Source organism: Halictus rubicundus, chromosome 11 (assembly GCF_050948215.1).
Source record: "Halictus rubicundus isolate RS-2024b chromosome 11, iyHalRubi1_principal, whole genome shotgun sequence".
NCBI lineage: Eukaryota > Metazoa > Arthropoda > Insecta > Hymenoptera > Halictidae > Halictus > Halictus rubicundus.
The window spans coordinates 7,831,688-7,849,903 of record NC_135159.1 but is presented as its reverse complement, the minus strand read 5'-3'; the positions used below and the strand labels follow the sequence as shown (position 1 = coordinate 7,849,903).

General features: G+C 34.1%; 2 protein-coding genes and 1 long non-coding RNA gene across 4 annotated transcripts; 1 reads left to right on the top strand and 2 right to left on the bottom strand.

Moving 5' to 3' along the window:
- Nucleotides 1–351: 351 nt before the first annotated feature.
- LOC143358784 (SCY1-like protein 2) lies at nt 352–4,306 on the bottom strand. 2 transcript variants are annotated; one of them, XM_076796228.1, is made up of 5 exons: nt 4,243–4,306; nt 4,090–4,163; nt 2,287–4,013; nt 1,844–2,225; nt 352–1,685 (listed from the first exon to the last, which is right to left on the bottom strand). In XM_076796228.1, exons 3-5 carry the CDS (start codon nt 3,974–3,976, stop codon nt 1,253–1,255), a joined length of 2,505 nt encoding a protein of 834 aa, XP_076652343.1. In that variant the 5' UTR covers nt 3,977–4,013; nt 4,090–4,163; nt 4,243–4,306; the 3' UTR covers nt 352–1,252. The 2 variants fall into 2 exon arrangements, with proteins under 2 accessions (XP_076652343.1, XP_076652342.1); XM_076796227.1 differs by having other exon boundaries at nt 4,090–4,289.
- Nucleotides 4,307–5,690: 1,384 nt separating this feature from the next.
- Nucleotides 5,691–17,917, top strand: Gogo (thrombospondin-1 like protein golden goal). Its single transcript, XM_076796062.1, has 19 exons — nt 5,691–5,902; nt 6,836–7,011; nt 7,102–7,207; nt 7,697–7,880; nt 8,042–8,228; nt 9,067–9,288; nt 9,708–9,857; nt 10,393–10,741; nt 11,259–11,389; nt 11,567–11,821; nt 11,928–12,183; nt 12,333–12,557; nt 12,864–13,011; nt 13,118–13,288; nt 13,415–13,529; nt 13,597–13,874; nt 14,272–14,388; nt 14,632–14,844; nt 15,643–17,917. The coding sequence occupies exons 3-19, from the start codon at nt 7,147–7,149 to the stop codon at nt 16,037–16,039; spliced, it is 3,459 nt and encodes a 1,152-aa protein (XP_076652177.1). The 5' UTR covers nt 5,691–5,902; nt 6,836–7,011; nt 7,102–7,146; the 3' UTR covers nt 16,040–17,917.
- On the bottom strand, nt 11,166–12,422 carry LOC143358716 (uncharacterized). The gene is made up of 3 exons (XR_013082990.1): nt 12,291–12,422; nt 12,038–12,179; nt 11,166–11,363 (listed from the first exon to the last, which is right to left on the bottom strand). It is a non-coding gene; the product is annotated as an uncharacterized LOC143358716 (long non-coding RNA).
- Nucleotides 17,918–18,216: the final 299 nt, after the last annotated feature.

Genomic DNA, 18,216 nt, shown 5'->3' with positions numbered 1-18,216 from the left:
TTTTTTACTATTTGGCTCACCTATGTAAAACTTTTGGAACCTCTGATTTAGACGATACAACTAATTTAACAAAAAATATTCGTTTAATTATAAAATTAACTGCAACTGCAAAAATACAGTAAAACACTAGCTTGTTGAACTCAAATGTGCAAAAAATTTGATCGAATTGTTTTTATTAGCCTGGGAATCCTAAAAAAAAAAAGAATTATTGCATATTCCAAAGTACATACGTCGTAATTGACTTTAAACACGAGAACACGTAAATGATAAAATCATCTGCAAATCTAGAACAGGTTTGCTGCCTGCCAATTAAATAAGTGACGCGGGTAAGAACTACAAAAAGTTTCCATATAGCCATCAATATTTTTTATTAATTTTTTCACACGTATGATCCGTCTCTTACATGTGGTCTCATTATGTATTAAATTATAGTAACATCTCTCGTTTTAAATATTTATTACAGTGTACAATCAACAACGAAACGTATAGTTATGTATTAGCTTTATTGGAACGTACGTATGTCAAGAAACATTTTATACCTGCTCAACATTAATATGTTTAGTTCATAAACATTTAAATTATTTTTATTCAATTAGCAGGAATTTTTATTATTTCATTAGGTAGTTCAAAATAAAGAAAAACAAAATATTACTGTAAATGAGTTATTTATAAGTACAGTAAGTACATCTTTAAATATTTTAGAAAGATCATATTTCTAATCATCACTCATAGTGATCATCAGCATAGGGTTGTGCTTAAACTTTGAATCAAGTATAGTGTGTAACAAGTTGAGTATAAAAGCAACATGGATTCATTTATAGCTACCTAGGTTTATGATTTTCTACAGTGATTCATATTCCATAAACTGTACAAAGGATGCGTACTAAGTTAGTAGGAGTAGAAATGCAATTTTCTCCTAATAATATAATCAATTACCAACAGTAATTTTGTGTTTTGATAACGGGCGATTCTTATAAATTTTGATGCGTGAACATGATTCCGAAAGTCCGCTTTCGAAATTAGCTTTTAAAACAAATTTTTACAGTTAAGTCACAGAACGTTCCAAAACTTAAAAACGTTACTTTACCTTAAAAATGAAGTATCTTAAAGGCTAAAAATAATACAAAATACCAATGTTCAAATTTGCAATCGGCATAACAATCTATAAGAACCACCCACTATTTATCACGACCCAAAATTGTTGTTAGGGAGTTATTAATAAATAAAAAATCGTCTTTCTTCATTGAAATCATTAGCTAAGTAAATCCATGATATCTTGCGAAGGCAAGCTCTCAATCTTTTGGCTTGAATTGGAATTAAAATTCGAATTGAATTCCAATTGATTGGTTCCTAAGTTTCCTTGATTGATAGAATAATTAATAGTATTCTGAGGAATAGTTGAATTCCATGCCATTTGATTCGAGACCCAACTAGTCGTGTTTCGATTTAAATTTGCGTTCATCCCTTGCGGACTGAATTGTTGATGTGAATTCAAGTTTGAGGACATGCTGGTGTAATCAGGCTTCGGGCTTGATATTGAGCGGTTCAACTGATCCAAATTCGACTGTAACAATGTGTCCGTCAAGTCTTTTATCTGTGGTTTCTTGGGCTGTGGTTGAAGAGACTTTGGAGTCAATGGAGCCTGAGACTGTAGCCTCTGATGTACTTCCTGTTGCTGAATCAATCTGTTAAGTATAGAATAATGTGTGTAATGATTATTTATTTACTAACATCTGACATCCATTTGAATAAAAATTAACATTTTGTTAATCATCTTTTCTGGAGAAATTTCTAAAGTAACTGTAACTCTTGGTCTCTGCTCAAAACCATTCTTCTCACTCACCTAAACTTGTCTTCTATCGTCAATCCATTCTCCATCTGCAGCGATTGCAAATTTGCATTCGTGTTTGGAGGACGAATTGAAGGAAGTACGTTAACAGTATCGTTACTCGTACTGATGTTTTTGTACATATTCGTGGTTTGTGAGAGCTCTTGATCCAGCTTCTGAGTTTCATGACGCATTGCGTCTAACTTGTTCAGTGCCTCTTTGTGTTCTGTTGTCACACGATTTATCATTTCTACTACAAGATTCGAGAGGATCTCATACTGTGACGTACTGAAGTTCTGTTCGATGCACAGTGGCAACAGAAATGGCAGAATCTTTGTCGCCAATATCTCCTTGCTTGCTCCCAGTTTACTGTGATTCAACAGTATCCTATAGATTCCTAAAAAAAAAAGAAACATCAATGATCATCATTCTCAATTTCTGGTGAACAAGTAACATACCTATAATGGCCATGAGAATAGCAGGTTCACCCGAGTGTGGAATCTCCTGCAGGAAAGGCAACACTTGATCAAGGACTAACCATCGATCAAAATTAGGTAACATTCTAGCTAGACACAGCAAACAATTGACTTTGACACCAAGGCTTTTGTTATTGCTCCCCTTGCTATGCAAGCAAATCTTTTTCATTCGTGGCAGAATTGCATTCTTAATTACTGGCCCTTCAATCATTGTTATGATGTTAGGCAGAGCTGATAGACACAGTTCTTGTAGCTGTTCCCATTCGGATTCGAGCGCACGCAGCAGCATCGGAACTACATCGGTTTTTATTACTTCGGTTGTGCACAGTTGTAACAATAAGTCAACATGTTGCATCAGTACAAGGCTAATTTGTGGTGGATCATCTAGAGTCAACACTGGCTTCATATTTGGTAAAATGTATTCTCGAAATTCTTCCACAGAACTGGTCTCCATCGCGTATAGTATGCTTGGTAGAATAAATGGAATCATTGGGGGATTAATTAATTCTTTATACAATGCTGGTAGCACTCTGTGCAGTATAACTCTATGCGGCAACTGCTTCAGAAGTTGCGGCAGTCCTTTGTAGAACTGTGACTTTTGCAAATTGTCCCACTGGAATATTTTATCCAGGTAATTCAATGTCTTAACCTCTATGTCCGTGAAGTAATCGATTTTAACAAACTGATGAGCATCCGGCCTCAGCTCAGGATTATGGTTCAACATCAGTTTAACTGTGTCCTTGATAGTCTCTGGAATCGACAGTAGTTTAGAAGTCACAACCGAGCCAGTGAAATTGCTCAAAAACTTTTTACATTTCAGTAGATCATTGTTACAATCGTTAAGAGGTGTGTTCATCGGAGAATGTAGAATGTATACCAATGCTCCTAAGGAGAAAATATCGCTAGCAGAGCCAATGCTGCTTGCCAGAATGCATTCTGGGGCTTGATAATTTAAATTCGGTTGTGCAGCAGGCGAAAGGGACATGTCGTACTCCACATACGACCACAAAGGGTCTTTCCCCTCCATGCTCTGATTTAAGGCACAAAAATCGAATCCAAATATCTTCCAGGCACCGTGACTGTTAATGACAATGGATTCTGGACATAAATTTCTATGTAGCAATTTCACATCTCCATGTAGAAATGCTAGACCTTCCCCCAGTTGCAAAAGTCCATACTTTATTTCGATGTCATGTAGTTTAAAGTCTTTCAGAGCTGCTGGTAATGGTTGTGGCAGATTGTAATGGTTTCCCAAAACATTAGCCAAGCTAGCTAACACTGGTTCAGTCGCAAATGCCAAACTGTCCCTTGATTCTTCCAAAGGATGCTGCACAATCAAAATCTGTGGATGACGCAGTTTTGTTAGCTGCGTAATACCTCTCTTTAGAGTCTCCAATATCAGTTCCTTATCATTCTTTGAAAACCTGTCAAGGATTCGCTTCTCGAACACAAAAATTGCTGCTTCCTGCTTAGTAGATTTTTTGTAACCACTGTAGACCTTCCATAGCAACGCTGGACCCGCGCTGCCAATGTGTGTGGATATCTCAAACTCTCTAGTAACCGGGTTCCCTGGCAAGACATTTGACAGCTGAGACAAACCGTATGCTGTGTTCTGAACTGTGTTGGAGATTGTGTTGCTGACAGTGTTGCGCAATTTCGTCAGCACGTCCATTTTTATGTATCTCTTTTGAAAGGTGAAACCTAAAAATCTATAGTTAAATTTTATTATTATGCGATTAGCGTGATATCGTATGAATTTACTGTCACTGTCATTCTGTAACTCACCACTGCAACGTTGTCTATTTAGTCAACAAATTTATTTCCTATGGCATATTTTCTCTTGTCCATCTAAGCATATTCTATATAATTAAACAATAGTTGCAATAATTACAGTGTCGTAAAACGTTTAATTCGTTTAGAATGTGCTGTATACTATACCTATCATTCGCTGCCATAAAATAGGACAAGTTTATGGTTAACGTAGACAGTACATCAAATGCAGTTTTATTCGTGGCACTGCACTTTCCAACCACGCAAAATATGATGATTTTGATGCACAATGATTCAGTATCACTTGGTATCAGTTATCACGTTACATCGGCAGTTGCTTTACTATAGCTTCGATCATGGCATCGAACTTGCCAACTTAACAATGCATATATTTCGTTTTTGTCCCAAAAAATATTTTTACTAAATGATATTGCAAAAGTAATTTCATGAAAAACAAGAATAGTGGTAAAATAGGTTTAATTAAAAATAATAATAGAATAGATTGCGTTAAAAATGACTTGGATAATAATTTATTTAATGTTTTGACAGAAGAAAATTTAAGCGAATTTGTTAATATGTTATCATATAAAATGTTATCTAATCTAATGAATTAGCTATATACTTATTAATTTTCTATATACGATTATAAATGTTTTACATAACATGTCTGGTTTGTAATTGCAGTCGAGTGTCAAACTTGACGTAAATAAAAGTCACATGATCGTAACGGAAAGGTGGCGGGGTATTTGAAAATGGTATCTTGAAGTAAAGTGAAGAAAACCAATATTTAAAAATATATTCTTTCAATTCAATTTTCTATAAATATATAAAATACATTTTCATATATTTGATTTTTTTAAATATTTGACATTATCATATATTTGATATATTTCCTGTTTTTGATGTGTTTGAAAAATATATAAATGTTGAAGCCATGTAGAACATACTTTTTCAAACACATAGAATATATGTTAAGTAATATAAAAGATACATTTTATGTATATTATATGTAATATGTTTTACACATTTCATACAACACGTTCCATATGTTCATCTATTCCATGCATTTTATGCATCCCCTATATCTAATATATTCCAAATACCTAGTCTGTTTTATTCATTGTATAATAATGAAACGTTTGATACTATTACAATGTCTTAATTACATGATGATGTCTTCTATTTTTTTTTCTACACTGTTTGAAAGTTACCAAAAACTCTACCATTTAAAAACGAAGAGTATAAATCTGGAAATAAATTTCACAGAGAATTTTAATTAAACATGAAAACATTAATAACGGATTTCTTCTAATTTTTCTGCGTAATTGAAAAAATGAGAAAAAGCAGGAAGGTTTTCAGGAAATTGTCCAATTACACGACAAGGCCGACAAAACTGACTAATGCTCTTCAGACAATTGCGGCACCCTAACGCGAAAAATAATGACCCTTTGCTTCAAAACAAAAAGTAAGAGGAAAGGGAGGGGTTGGAGGGTGGAAGCAGTGAAAAAAGGGTGGGAGAGGGGGAAAGAGAGAGAAGAGAGCCAGTGCCGTGGAGGAGCAGACTGCAGGTCGATATAATCCCTCCATTGATTGAAGTCGATGTTCTGTCAGAATTCTCTACCCCAAAGAACAACCCCCATAGTGGGGCGTATGAGGGAGGGGACACTGGCCGTCGACCCCGATGGTGTTAGTTGCCTTATGAAGCTCGCGTCGCCGGTGTTACATTTCTGCATTCGAATTTCTCGTATTTTTCTCGAGTTAAATACACCGCTCGATAACATTCCCCGTAGCCGATCCAAATTCGCCGTGTGATGCCTCGGAAACAAAGGTGCGAATATTTTTCGTGTAAATCGGACCGATCTGCCGGCGATTAGGCCCTCAGACTGCGCGATCGATTTTTGCACTGTTCGCCATTTAACAGCAGCCGGTTCGAGATGTTGATGCTCGAGGATTTTAAATATTTTTAAACAATTTCTGCTAAATTGGATCGCGTTAATTAATTTGAAGATATTTTTGGGAAGACGTTCCAAATTATCCGGCGATGATTTAAATTTTTGCAGGTGCTTTTATGTTCGCTTTTTTAAAGGTTTCGCTGGTTTTGATTTGGAGATGGTCTTAAAATTTTCTGGTTTCTTGGTTTTTTTTTTTTTTAAATAGTGATAGATTGTTGGTGTTTCAAGATTGCAGTATTTTTCAAATACAATATTGTGATTTGTTTTTGGTTTAATATCGAGAGTATAGAGTGATACTCGACGTTTTTATTTGATTTTCCTTGTTTGGAGTTTAATGGGATTATAAAATTGTGTACCTTTATAGTTTTGAGAATAATGGATAATGTTATGGATATTTATGCAATCTAGAATTTTTTAAATCAAGTTTAATAAATTCTTTTTCAATTTCTAATCAAATTGAGACTTTTTTGTTCTCAATATTAACGTGAATTGAAAGTTTAATTTTTTTATATTTTATTCATAAGTTGTTGATATTTACACAAAATTAAAGTTTAAAGTTTTGTCACTTAATTTAGAATCATTTAATCAATACTTAGTACTTTTGCTCATCAATGTTTATGTCAACAGGTATTTTTTACACAAAATTAGAAAATTGTTTTGATCTTGTAATTTAATTTCGAATTTTTATAGCCTATTTTCAACGTTAATTAGATCCTATAATTTAATATTTTATTGTCTGTGTACTTAAATTGTGCATATTTATGCGAAATAAAATTTTCGGAATAAAATTGTAAAATTTGTTTACACAGTGAAATGTGAACGTTCGAAACGATGAAAATGAAAAAGTATCGAAGGGTCAGCAAGTGAAATTCGCGCCGGTCATCGGAAGGATATTGATTCCTGCAAATTACTACGGCACATTTATGTTTTCTCCTCGTCCAGGAAAATTTCGTCTCAGCAACCATGCTCGCAGCGAACGAATAAGGTTCGCAAATTTTTATTTTTCAAGCTAAAGAATAATCTCAATGGTTAACATAATTCGTTGTTAAAATATAATTAATTTTGTGTCGTCCAGTTCAGAAACGAAGTCTAGAATTTGAATACGGATGACGACCTGGATATGAATTTGAAATCCAAATGGCTCTTCTTTGGAATACTAAATACCATCCTCCTTGAATGTGGTAAATTTATTATGAATCATTCTTTTCTTTATTTTGAGCCATAAGCGAGAGAAAGTTCGATTCCAAATAATTTTTTGGAGATCTTCAGTTTTAGGGAAAAATAGAGAAATCAATGATTTTATATTTTTGTGAAATAAATTTTAAAGAAATACTAGAATTAATTCAATTTTTTAAAAATATATTTTAAACGACAATTGTTAAATTTGTTTTATCCGTTTCTTTTATTGGATATATTTTCTGTACTTTATTCATTTATTGATACAATACATTTTATATATTCCACACATTTCTGAAGTATTTATATATATTTAAAACAGTAATCTATTGTAATTAACTTCTTATTTATATTTCGTTTTACATTGCTGTTAGCAAACATAGAATATACATATAGAATATACCATATGCTATTTGCAATGTATGCTTGTATATAAAAATGTTATAAGACCCAATAATTTGGGAATATAAAAATTAATGAAATGAGAGGTTCAGGTGCCACAAAATCAACAATGGTAGAGACAGAAGAGTTCGGTGCATTGAAAATTAATTCGCCATCATCCCACGTCGCACTTTCGGGAGATCTTACGGTGTTTATTGTAAAGACAAATGAAATGTTAGAATACGGTGAAAGTAGTGAGAAGTTTAACAGCGCTTCTAACGAATCGGCTGTGTTACGGTAAGCATTCATAATATACGCCATAATTTATTTTTGACTAATTCATAGGAAAACTTGAAATCAAATTATTAATATTTTTGTAAAAGTTAGATTTATGGGGGGTAACTACTTTCATGAGATGAAGTTGCTAAAAAATTGTTAACTATTTCTGTTGTTTCTAGAATATTGTACCCCTTTGACGACATATCTGAAATGATCGGAGAGATTCAATTAGAAAAGTTGCCTTCAGAAAACGAGACCATCTCCATTGTGATCCCCTGCGGGTATTTCGCACGTGGTGGTATCTACGCTCTGCGACTAGAGTACAAATACAAAAATTCAATAGTGCCTGTTGCCTCCTTTTATCAGGTTCGAAAGTTTATGATTCTTACTCAATTTTTCAGACTTTTAATTCAACCCTCTGCCGGCAGTATGGTTTTTCATTAACGTGGTCTGCACAACAGGTCTCCTATTCCCATGATTTATTTTTGTGTCGACCATGTATAACGACCATGCGAGGCACTGAGTGCTCGTTTTACCCTCATGGTATTCTGAACTAAATTAAATAAATTAAACAGTGCTTGGACGCTCAAAGCCGTGAAGACACAAGTTTCTTTTAGATGCGGGTGTCTAACATTTTCGCGTGGGAGAAACTAAACAATTAAAATTTAGCTGACGGAGGGTCAAGTGTCAAAACAATATACACATTTTTACGTTTAACTTTGCATTTCTCAGACTAAAAATATCTGAAATACTACTTGGAATTATTTTCCCGATGACTTTTAAAATTTTTCAATTTCTGGCGGGACATTTTAATTTGTTAAAATTCCAAAAAATCACTCTCGATTATTGTTCCGGTAGTTTATGAAATTCTGAAATTTTTGGCGAAACTTCTGATAGAAATTGAACAATTTAATAACATTTTCAATATTGCCTACAATTCTTCCATCTTTCCTTTATAAGATACATATAATTTTAAAATTGACTATAATTTAAACAAATGCAAGAAGAAGAAATATTTTCAGTTTCCCTTTTGTTTCGCCAATTTAAAAAAATCTACAAATTCAGCAGGATTTTTGAATTCTACCAAAACGCAAATAAATTCAATAAGAAAATATTACCGCGTCTCGCACGAGAAACGCAGGGTTGAAAACCTCACGTGTTCGTTCAATTCGTGGAGAATAATTGCAAACCATTTGATTCGCAGACAACTAAAATCGTAGACGTAAAGTGGCCGATGCCGAACATTTATTTAGAGTCCCACGAGATCAAAACTTATCCGAGCAAGAGTGTTACGACCACTGTCAGATACAATGATGCGAGTTGTAATCCGTTGGAGAATGTTCCTGTAGCTGTCTACGTTTTACAATTAATGTACTGCGGCGCAAGCCTGACCGCCTGTTATTTGAATAACAATACTCGTACGCAGGTAAATAAGAAAGATCATTTTAATAGTACATATGTATATCTAATCATAAAAATGGCGAAATCGTTATCATCGGGTGTCCCAAAATTGGATGGTTCCTTAGGTCATTTGAAGAGTCATTTTCCTTTGCAAAAATTGCGAAAAAGTGAGTTCTAATTATTATAAATTAATTTCTGCTCCTTCTCTTGTTCACTGTATCACCGCAACGCCACGCCATCGCTACCGACTCTCCCCGCCATCGCGCGGTGTGGCCGCGCTCTGATTGGTGTATTTAATTAATAACTCCATAACAAAGCCGAGGCGGACATTTTTGCAAAGGAAAATGTCGCCGCAAATGACCTCAGAAACCACCCTTTTCGCGGAGTTGATAGTAGGTTCTATTGGTTAAGTGATGTTTTATGGATTTTTATATGATTTTATAGGTTTTGTACAATGAAGAGGTGAGGGGATTTGTTCCACCAAAGACTGTTTTTTTTCGGTGCGAATTTTTCGGACTCCCCGGAAACTACGCGGTTCAGTTGAAGGCTTCAAGCGTGAATCCTACCGCGCCGAATACTAGCTTGTACTTCAAGGTAATGTAGGTTGTTGTTGAATTTCATGGGGTCGTAAAGAGGAGGCTCCATTCTTCAAGACAGATTTGCGACATCTTTCTGATTAAAATGAGTCCAAACACAACACAATTAGGATCATATTTACTTGTTTAATCCACGATACAGTAGAACCTCGATTATCCGAACTAACCAGCGAAACATGAATTTTCAAATAATAAAAAGCTAGTTACAGTGTTAGACTAAATCTTTACTGATCTCTAGAATAAATCAAATTGTTGTTATTCTGCTGTTTACTGGAAAATTCAGATATCGGTTCGGATAATCGAGGTTCTACTGTATCGTGGATTAAACAAGTAAATATGATCCAAATTTTGTCGTGTTTGGACTCATTTTAACCAGAAAAATGTCACAAATATGTTGGTCAAAATTTCAAAAGAAAATAGTGAAAATCAAAAGAATTATGCCATTTGATTAGCGTTGCCTCGCCGACGTATTCCTGAATCGTTTTGCATTTCTCGGTGATTATTAGTCATTTTGGTTTACTTGAAAATTGCAGGTGAAATGGTCAGACGAATTCAAGTTGACGGTTCACGCGAGATCGATATATCCTTGCGAAGGATCCGGCGGTGTCGCTGTTTTATTCGAGTATCCTTCCTGTCGGCTCGAAGCCGATCGCGTTCGCGTTTACGGTCGGCTGAAAGCTGACGTCACTTCCGTCGCTTCACCTTCGAGTCTTCACTACATCACAGAGTCCAGATCGATCCTTGGCAAGCACTCGTTGACCTTCGACTGCGACCTCTTCACCGAGAAATACGTCGAGTACTGTTTCACATACGTCAGCCATGCCATAACCGGCGCCATGAGGGATGTGAAGATGTCTTGCATTCCTACTTTCCCTTTTCAAGGTATATTCCAATGTTTCTAGAATTTCTGTTTTCTCCATTGCTATTAGACTTTGGAACAACAGTTACATTTTTTCGATTTGAGATTTTTTCTCATTTAACCATAGAAGCTAGGGGGATGATTCTTATGCGGAATGATTCTATAGACTCCCCTGAACACATTACTATATTCGTTGACAACATTATAAATAAACTGTGGATTTTATGCATTTATGACAAAAATGTGAAATAGAAAACTGTGAAGGCATTAAAAGACAGTAGAAACTGTTTCCAACTTATTGGAATTATTAAAAGAAGAAATTAATTTTTATTTAATTCCTGGGTCCTACAATTGACTTAGGCGATTTTCATTTTGCATAAAAATTCGTAGTCTAATTATAAACATTTGAACATGTATACACAATGTTCAAAGAGAACGGGACTTTTTCACCATAAGAGTGATAGGAAAAGACTAGTTTTCGGATTCGAGTGCTGAAGAGTCGATTTAAACATTGTTTCAATACAGTATATTTTGATGTAGAAGGCGATGCAGCCGGGTGGGGTCCATGGAGTTCTTGGAGTCCATGCAGCAGTTCCTGTTTTGGAGGGGTCAGAAATCGCTATCGCTTTTGCGACACTCCACCCCCTAAATATGGAGCAAAATTTTGCCAGGTAATATAATGGCAATTTATGTGGGAGAAAGATTATAGAGGCACGTTTAGATAAAAAGTTTAACGAAAAATGTAGAAGTATAATTTGAAGGGAAAATATAAGAAAACATATTTTGCACAGTAATATTGCGAAAGTTGACGAGAAAAGTTTAAGGGGAAAAGATTTTCGAATTTGTAGGGAAAGGCAGTGGAAACCAAGCTCTGCGGAAGAATATTTTCGGAAGTTCTGAATAAAACGGAGTGGTATAGCAATCGGATCGACGGCTCCGACTGTCATGGCGCGGTTCTGGCCGCAACGAAACCGGAAATCGCTGCTGAAATTGGATCGCAGTGTCGTTGCGGCTGTCGAATTCGATTAAAGGAGCAACCTTCTAGAAAAATTCTTGGCGCCAATACACAGTCGTGTCCTGGCCGATCTTTTTGGCTTTTACAGGTACTTTTATAAGTCTTAATTAACCAATTTTAGTACCCAATATCAGGTATTAAATATTTAAACAATAAAACGGTCTCATTTTTTTTTAAATATTGTTTCTGTTTAGGCGAACGATAATTTCGTGATTGGATTGCATTTAGATCAATTACAATTTCCTTGTCCGGGACAATACTTCCGCGTCCGTGATGGTAATTCATTAAATGCGGATTTATTGACCGACGTCGCCTCGGACAAAATCCAATTAACGTCGAAAACGTTAATTAGCACCGGGGAAAATTTGCTGTTGGAATTCTTCAGCGACGAACTCACTGCTTCCGGTGACGCTTGCATCGGCGGTTTCCTTGCTCATGCTGCCATTCTAGGTAAAAGATTATGCTTCTTATCGTAAAAGTTTACAAACAATTTTCAGAAAAAAATTATAAATAATAAATATATAATAAACAAAAATTTGTATGAAAATAATTCCTACAACTTTAATGTTATTGACACAGCTATGGTGTTGCTCTTTCAGATAAAAAATTTTTGAAAAGGAATGGAAGTGTAACTGTTGTGCCTTTAGAAACAGACTCAGTGAACGTGGTGAACGAATGGTTTTTCTGGAAGCCAGCGCATCTGGTGACTGCTTTGCTTTTGATACTGATGTTCATCGTTTCGATATTCTTGACGCTGCAGTTTGTTATCAAATACAGAAAGTATCGTATCGCTGAGGACATGGACTCTTTCAGCGACGTTTCCGGTAAGAATATATACAAACCTTCTACAACAAATAAATTGAAATCAATTATTATAAAACTAGCTCATATTTGTGTGATCCTTTAGTTGAGTAAAATATGAGTTTAGAATACTGAAATATTTTCGAAGCTGTTAACTGTGTCGAAAAAGATTTCAGAAAAAAATTCTGTCGTTGATCATTATTGTAAGTGGTCTCGTAGAGGACATTTCAAAGTCGTCTAATAATGTTTCACTTACACTTGTTTAAAAATTTTTAAATGGAATAGCACAATTAGAAATTTTAGTAATTTAGATCTATTCATTTTGCCAGAATTAATGCCTGGAAGCTCGAAATACCTGTCTACAAGTACTATCATATCAGATGTGATATCAATGATCGAAGCTACCGTAAAAGACTCTCCAAAAGACACCTTGTGCGAGGTGGAGGAACGTTATAATAGTACTGAAACGCTAACCGGGTATGAACAGTAACAAAATATTATTTTCAATGTGATGATTAATTTATCTACATAATAAATGTAGTATTCTCTAATTTAAAAAGGAATTATTATGTTATGAATATAGGTACCAAGATGGTTCCACGTTGAGCTCCAGCACGTTAAAATTAAACAACACAATGGAGAGCTCATCGGACAAAACGATAACATCGATCAAATCGAACTGTGATAAACTATTGTCAGCCTCCAGCATCCTAGTCTTGAAGAAACCAGAAGTGAAGTACGCCTATCCTGTAAAGTAAGTGTTATTTTATTATTTATATACTAAATTTCAATTCTAAATGGGTTTATCAAAAAGTGCAATTTTCCAGCTTACATACTACTCTACTATAAAATATTCATTTTCAATTTTTATGTTATGTAGATTGCGAACAATAGACCTCGACAGTTCAGAAACAAAGCCACTAAAGCCAGAAGACGAGAAACCGCCAAATTTGAACACAAGTCAGAGCAACGAAACCAATTCTTCGGAAGAAAAGGTAAATTCAGTCCTGTGAAAATAATTTTGTAAAATGGTTAAATAATTAATTATGGTTGTCGTATCAGTCGCAATCCTCTCCAGAAAGTCTGCTCTCGAGCCCGTCAACCTTGGGAAGCGGAAAGGAGACGAAAGAGAGAAGAAATCGCGAGAAACTTTTGCAAGGGCCAGGATCGGAGTTCAGTTTGGCAAACCCTGACTCAGAAATGGAGTTAGATTACTATGATTACAATGTGGCAAATACCAGCGGCGTTCCAGGCTCCTATTTAGGCATGGACCCCGCCTTTCTCGTGTGGATACCGCCAATCGACGAATTCAAGCTCGACACCGATGAAATCTATTTAGGGTGATTACTCCGAAACGACGCATAGTAGTCGCAATTTTTATATACAGTCGCATAACCCGCAAAAAACTGAGCAACTTTTGTTTAAAATGTTTTTCAAAATTCTGCACGTATCGAAAGTTATAGCGGCTTGAATTGACCTATTTCTGAACTCTGCGTTGCTACGCCAATGGTTTTCGTTCAAGTTGTTGTAACATTTAACTCGCGTTGAATTTCAAAAAACTTTTCAGGTAAAAGTTGCTTAGTTTTGCGGGGACCATCTATTTTTATAAGAATGTATCTCAAATTTGGTTTAGAAACGTTCGTATTGAAGGGATGAAAATAATTTTGGACGAAACAATTTCTGAACGAAGCGTGGTAGAGTAATGAAGAACAATAATTTATCTTAATTTGATTGCAGGAGCAAAAGAAATTCTATTTTAACAGTAGAAACTGAAGGTGCAGCATTGACTCCATCGGAATATAGAAGAATGAAGCTATCAAACTTCGAGGACTTCGAATTTGACTTTCCGCAAGGGTGAGTATTGAAATTATAACTAATAATAAACAAAATGACTGTAAATGTTTATCACCAACTACACGTGGAAAATTAATAGGAAGTAGTAAGTGTAATGTCCGGACAGCAAAATTTTATTATGCTTTATCATTTCGTTATAATTTACAGTGTTTGGTTAAAATTTTGTATTATAATTATTTGAAAGTTCCTTGTAAATAATGTGTCTTGTTCCTAGCATGAGAGTAACTAGGTTTCTGTTGATAGCGACCGGTATATGCAAAAAGGAGAAAATTACTGCCACAATTTTAATTATGTAAACCTAAATCGGGACGAAACCTCCGGCAATTCGAAAGCAAGAACGTACGAAAAGTTACTTCCTGTTCGAAAGATTCTGCAAGATTCTAGTATTAAAGTAAGCATGGAGTCTGTGTCTGGTGCTCTAGAACATAAACCGTATTGCGTTATTCCAAACAGGAGGTGAGCTAACAATATTTATTTACATAAGTGTCGCTTTTTGCCTTCGAATAAAACAACTCAGGGCTGTCGAAATTAGTCGTTTCACGCTTTAGAACGAGCCTAAATGGATTGTTAGACGATTATTTTTTCACAAGGTTAGAATAGTTTAAAGTTGCCCAAATTCGTAGCACTTTTTCGCCCACATTCTATTTCAACAAAACTATCGACAAGTTAAAGGCATTAATAAATAGAGGCTTCAAGCTTCAAAATGAGCTATAGTAGACTGTCCCCCGATCTTTTCCCCACAAGGCTGCAATAGGTCAAATTTTCAAATTAGATATTTGAAGATCTGGAACCTTCTCCACACTTCTTTGCCTGCTACCCAATAAAAATATATCCTTAAAAATAAATAACTTAGGAGATTTGAAAGTAGAAATTTCACGCTTTAGAATGAGCCCACGTAGACCCTCATCCCATTTTTCTTCACGGAGTTACACATTTTTCAAGTCAAACCCTTTCATTTGACTTGTCAGTATCTTAGTCGGGTAAGGGACCCAATTACTGTGGGGACACGGTGCCTATATTAATTATACTTATTTTTAAAGCATGATGAATATTAAAGAAGAGATATTAAATCTTTTTCATTAAAATCAGTTAATATGTACGTTGTATCTCTTTTTTAATATTGTAATAATTTTTATTAATTCATATAGGCACAGTATCCCCATAGTAATTGGGTCCCTTACACTAATATATTTATTTTGCATTTCCAATAGGATACGTACTAATTTCGCTTAATCTTAGCCCATCAATTCATAGGGTACGTTCAGAGAAAGACGACGAAACCGTGGACGAATTGAATCCCTCGAAAACCCATGCGAGTCCCATGCATAATGAGTCGAGCAAAAAGGAAAAGCTTTGCACGCCGGAGAAAACTTTGCAGACGAAGATTTTAGGGGACGTGGACGATGACGTGACGTCATGCAAGTACAAGGAATTGATGGACTGCAAGCAGCCATTGGTACACAAAAAAGACACGATTAACATTCCCATGACAGAGTTGTCCGGGAGCCCTTTGACTAACTTCGCGCAGGTTCGAAAGCTGAAGGACGACGCGACCTTGAACATTGAGAGCCAGCATTTTGGCATCGAAACGTTCTGCATGAATCAGAACATTAGGTTCGTCGACGACGACGACGACGAATTTATCGAATAGATGAACAACCGAAACGGTATATCATATTTTTAAAATGTTTGTTTCTCAGAAAATTAATTTTGAAAAAAAAACGAATGAGAAAAGATGAATTTATTTTACAGAAGATTATTAAGAGCCTTTTTGTCTCCTTGACTAGGTATCGTCGGTTAAACAAAAAAATAAAATCTCCATCGCATTTTAAAGACTTGATTTTGAAAAATAAATTTTTAAAATTGCATTTTATGCCAAGAAGGTACAACAGAAATTATCAAGCCTTGTGCATCAGATTATTTTTTTAGAGCTTTGCGATACAAAATTGGAATTGTTTTAGTGCAATTGAATTTTTGAGATTTTTTTTTTATTTTTTTACATAATCTAAAAATTACTCTGAAAAATGTAGAATCAAAGATAATAATATATAAAAGAAAGACTTTATATAGTAGATATTTTAACCTAAGCACGGAATTGATTGCAATAAAACTAGTGTTAGATTTCGATAGTACTATTTTAAATATCCTCGAGATTACTACATATTATAATGATTTCGGATTAAATTGTAAATAGGTGGAAATAGTACAAATCAAGTGGTACAGTACAATTACTCCATTATTTATTTATACATGATGCATCGGCTAAATATCTACCTCGTTTACTATTATTTTTCCTAAAGTTGTTTGCTAACGAGTTCCCAAGGTCGTCCATGTTTTATTTTTTAATGGGACCGTATATTTTTAGTTCGACAGTTTCGTAAAACATAAAAATACATATCCAACAACTATAATAATTACACTATTCGGATCATTCAATTTCAAGATAAGGTCTAGTTTAATATTTTAGTTCAATAACTGTGTATATTAAGATTTTCGTTAACAAACAACCTTAAGAAAAAATTCTTTTTGCCATAACATGTGCTTCATGATACAGTACAACTTTGTCCAGAGCAAATTTATTAAATAAAGTAGATATTTAGCTGAGATATCCTGTGTAATTGCGCTGTGTAAGAGAATTTAAAAAATATAAAACAATCTCATTATATCAGTCAATATTAAAAAGAGAATGAAATTCTATTCTTTACACGGTTTATCCGCTGGCAAAATTTTGCAAAGAATAAACAACATGAAATTAATAAATATAAAAATTTAAGCACCAGGCATTATAAATATACTTATATAAAATGATAAAAATATTAATATTTCTAAATCTACATTTTTATAGTGACGATTTTTCTACACTCATCTTTTGGAAGTTTTTAGGAAACAATTTAAAAGTTATTTATAAGAAAAATAAGCTTCCTTAATAAAACATAAACGATTTCTAATTTTTGATAAATGATGGAAAATTAATTTTAATTTGCACAATGCACTTTGTATAAAAGTACATGTTAATATAATAAGTGTATAGTATAATAATATAAATATTTCATGAATTTAATATTATTTATGTAATTACTCGATACTTAATTAATATATTGCGTTTTATCTTGTATAATGTAAAAATTGAATATGTGGATATATTAATTAATTATCGATCTTGATTAAGTTAAGCAACTTTCATTAATTTATTTTACGCAATAATTGTAATTAGATTTTTATATTAGTCTCATGCTTAACCATATCGTACTGAAAATTATTATTATGACAAATAATGTATGTAGTATATGAAAAGGTGTACATAATTCACATGATCATTGAAAATATCCGCTGTTTTTTATCATACTTCAATATCACAATTTTGTAATCTAATCTACCGCGTGCAATCAAGAGAATACTTTGTATAAATGTCATGATTAAAATCTAAAATAAATTACGAGCTGCGATAATTGAATGTTCGTCCATATTTTAATTATACGTGCAAGCACTTTATAAAATATATATTGTCTATTGAACACTTACGTATGGGTCCCAAGATGGCGACCGTTGGAGGGAATAATAAAAGCCTGCTTAAATTTCAATGGCGTCTTCATTTATTTAATAACTATAATTAAAACCGTAAATATTAATTATTAAATCGGTATATATTATTTACAAGGACACCGAAAAAGTCGACACACATATTTATATGAACACTTTTCATTGCTCGAACTCGCGGAATTTACCCTAAACTTATGCTTAATCACATGATCGAATTATTAAAATAAGCTACGATATCAAACAATATCACTTAACTACAATAATCTTATCATTATTTAAATTCGTTTG

Bases quoted from the DNA above. Each gene is read 5' to 3' on its own strand.
- LOC143358784 (XM_076796228.1), bottom strand. From the start codon at position 3,976: ATGGACGTGCTGACGAAATTGCGCAACACTGTCAGCAACACAATCTCC. The intron at 2,226-2,286 runs GTATGTTACTTG...TTTTTTTTTTAG, and splicing joins TATTCTCATGGCCATTATAG to GAATCTATAGGATACTGTTG. The intron at 1,686-1,843 runs GTGAGTGAGAAG...TATACTTAACAG, and splicing joins ACGATAGAAGACAAGTTTAG to ATTGATTCAGCAACAGGAAG.
- Gogo (XM_076796062.1), top strand. From the start codon at position 7,147: ATGAATTTGAAATCCAAATGGCTCTTCTTTGGAATACTAAATACCATC. The intron at 12,558-12,863 runs GTAAGAATATAT...TCATTTTGCCAG, and splicing joins CTCTTTCAGCGACGTTTCCG to AATTAATGCCTGGAAGCTCG. The intron at 13,875-14,271 runs GTGATTACTCCG...ATTTGATTGCAG, and splicing joins ACCGATGAAATCTATTTAGG to GAGCAAAAGAAATTCTATTT.